The sequence below is a fragment of the Galeopterus variegatus genome, unplaced genomic scaffold (genome assembly GCF_000696425.1).
Source record: "Galeopterus variegatus unplaced genomic scaffold, G_variegatus-3.0.2 Scaffold7724, whole genome shotgun sequence".
Taxonomy (NCBI): Eukaryota; Metazoa; Chordata; class Mammalia; order Dermoptera; family Cynocephalidae; genus Galeopterus; species Galeopterus variegatus.
In genome coordinates this window covers 31490-33631 of record NW_007733835.1, presented here as the reverse complement: position 1 = coordinate 33631, position 2142 = coordinate 31490, and the positions used below count along the sequence as shown (strand labels likewise).

General features: G+C 50.5%; 1 protein-coding gene across 1 annotated transcript; it reads left to right on the top strand.

Annotated features, from left to right (window-relative positions):
• Window positions 1-224: 224 nt before the first annotated feature.
• LOC103607803 (mammaglobin-A-like) lies at window positions 225-1803 on the top strand (the record flags this gene model as incomplete). Its single annotated transcript, XM_008592270.1, has 2 exons — window positions 225-353; window positions 1616-1803. Coding segments are annotated over exons 1-2 (243 nt in total), but the record flags the coding sequence as incomplete, so codon positions are not given.
• Window positions 1804-2142: the final 339 nt, after the last annotated feature.

The window sequence follows — 2142 nt, the reverse complement described above, 5'->3', positions numbered from 1 at the left end:
TGAGCACCTGAAGCAGGTGGAGAAGACGAGGAAGAGCCAAGGGAGCAGGAACCCAAGGAAGAGGTGGGAAGCAGGAGGTTTCTACACGCCTGTCACACACTGGCTGGGCTCCTGCCAGTGCAGGCTGTTCCTTCCTGGTCCCGTGCCAGGTTGAGTCTTTGACTCATTCCCTGATTCCTGGGAGGGATTAAGGTGGCTGCCTGGGGAATAAATAGAGGAGCTCTGGGTGCTCACCTCCAAAGCGAGGTCCTTGATCCCTGCCGCAGACGCCTTCACAGCCAACAACAGCTGCCTCAGCATGAAGCTGCTGGTGGTCCTCACGCTGGCCGCCCTCCCCCTCTACTGCTCTGCAGGTGAGTTCTGTGCACGGAGGGCTGCCTGTCAGCTGGGGCTTGATTCCTGGGCCCTGGGCAAGATCTCCCAGTTCCCAGGCCCCAGCACAGGTGAGTCTCGGTGCAAAGGGTCTGGGTGTAATAAGCCAAAGCATCACCATTAATTCCAGACAGTCAAAGAGCAAGTTCCCTCGTGGGCTGTGCCCCTGTATTGGAGCTGGATGGAGCGTCTCATACCCATTCAGGGTGTCCCACCATGGTGCAGCTACCATGAAAATCAGGATGAGACTCAGGATTGAGTATTTGAATGAGACATTTAAGTGGGGCAAAGATATGAAGGATGGACCCATGGCATTGGGTCCACATGGGTTTCCTGAAAGAGGCATTCCCGGGTCTCCTTAAACATGGGAGGAAACAGGAAAACCCCAGCCACTCTTCACTCCCGGAGTTGATCTCAGCCCTTGTGGAAGGCACGTTAACTCCCAGCCCCTTTGTGCTTGAGGCAGCCTGGGGAGGACTCATACCCTCTGGAGTCTCCTTCCAGCATTAAAGACCCAGAGGGAGGACAAAGCCCTGACGGCCAGAATCTGGGCAGCACTAACAGGTCACATGTGTAGCCTGCTTTGTACAACCGACAAGGCTCACTTGCATACCCTCCCTCATTTGTTCCCGAAGTAGGTGCAGACGGGTAAAAAGGTGCTCTGCTCACAGGCAACTAAGTGGAAAAATGCAGAGCCAAGAGCAAACCAGCTCTCATGAATCCAGGTCCCGAGCTCTGTCCCCTCGTCCTCAGGGGTGGCCGCATCTGATCACTTCACCAACAGGAGGTTCTGTTTTACCTTCCTTGTCGATGCAGACCACAGTTAGAGTTAAAAGAGTTAATGGACAGTGCTCCAGACCCAATGCTTCTGTGATACTTGAAATCCTACTTGAGGCTCTGAATGATAATAGTGAACCACGGCACGACTGTCGTCCAAGAAAGAGGAAATAGGGTTGAGTATGTCCCACCAAGTCAGAGCGTCTCATTTCTCCAGCCTCCTCATAAAGCCACTTTGCACGGGGTTTGGCTCCTCTAGGCTGTGGGGGAGGGGGGGGTCAGATGCTGCAGGGCTTAAATCCAGAGCCTGAGTTTACTGTCCTAGAACCTAGGACCCGAGACACAGACCACAGTCCTTCGTCATCAGTGTCTCTAGTGGGTGCAAGAAGATGAGGGACATCACAGGACTCCCCCAGTGGGCTCACACCTCCAGCAATGAGCCTGTTTTCTCCTGCTCTCTCCTCAGGGTCTGGCTGCCAACTTCTTGAGGATATAATTGCAAATATAATTGATCCCAGGGTGTCTACAAGTCAATTTAAAGACTCTTTTCAAGAGTTCATATCAAATAATGAAACTGCCGACGCCGTAGATGAATTCAAACAGTGTTTTCTCAAGCAATCAGACAATACTCTGAACAGTGCTGAAGAGCTGGTGGTAATTTTGATTTCTTCTTATTGGCTTTTTAAAACCACTAACCAGGGACAAGAAGGTTCTGAACTTGTCACTAATAATGCCAAACAACTGGTGAACATGACTTTTCTTATATCAGTTAATTTAATTGTGCAGTTAATCTAATGACTTTGACATTAAGAAAGCCATCCAAGATCCCAATGCTGATTTGTCACTTCACTTTGAGAATTTTCAGTGACTAAATAAGGCAAAAGGGGGAAAGAAAGCTCAGGAAAAGGCCTACCTGTCCCTTGTGCTCCTTAGTTCATGCTCAGACACACACACACACACACACACACACACACACACATGCATGCACACACA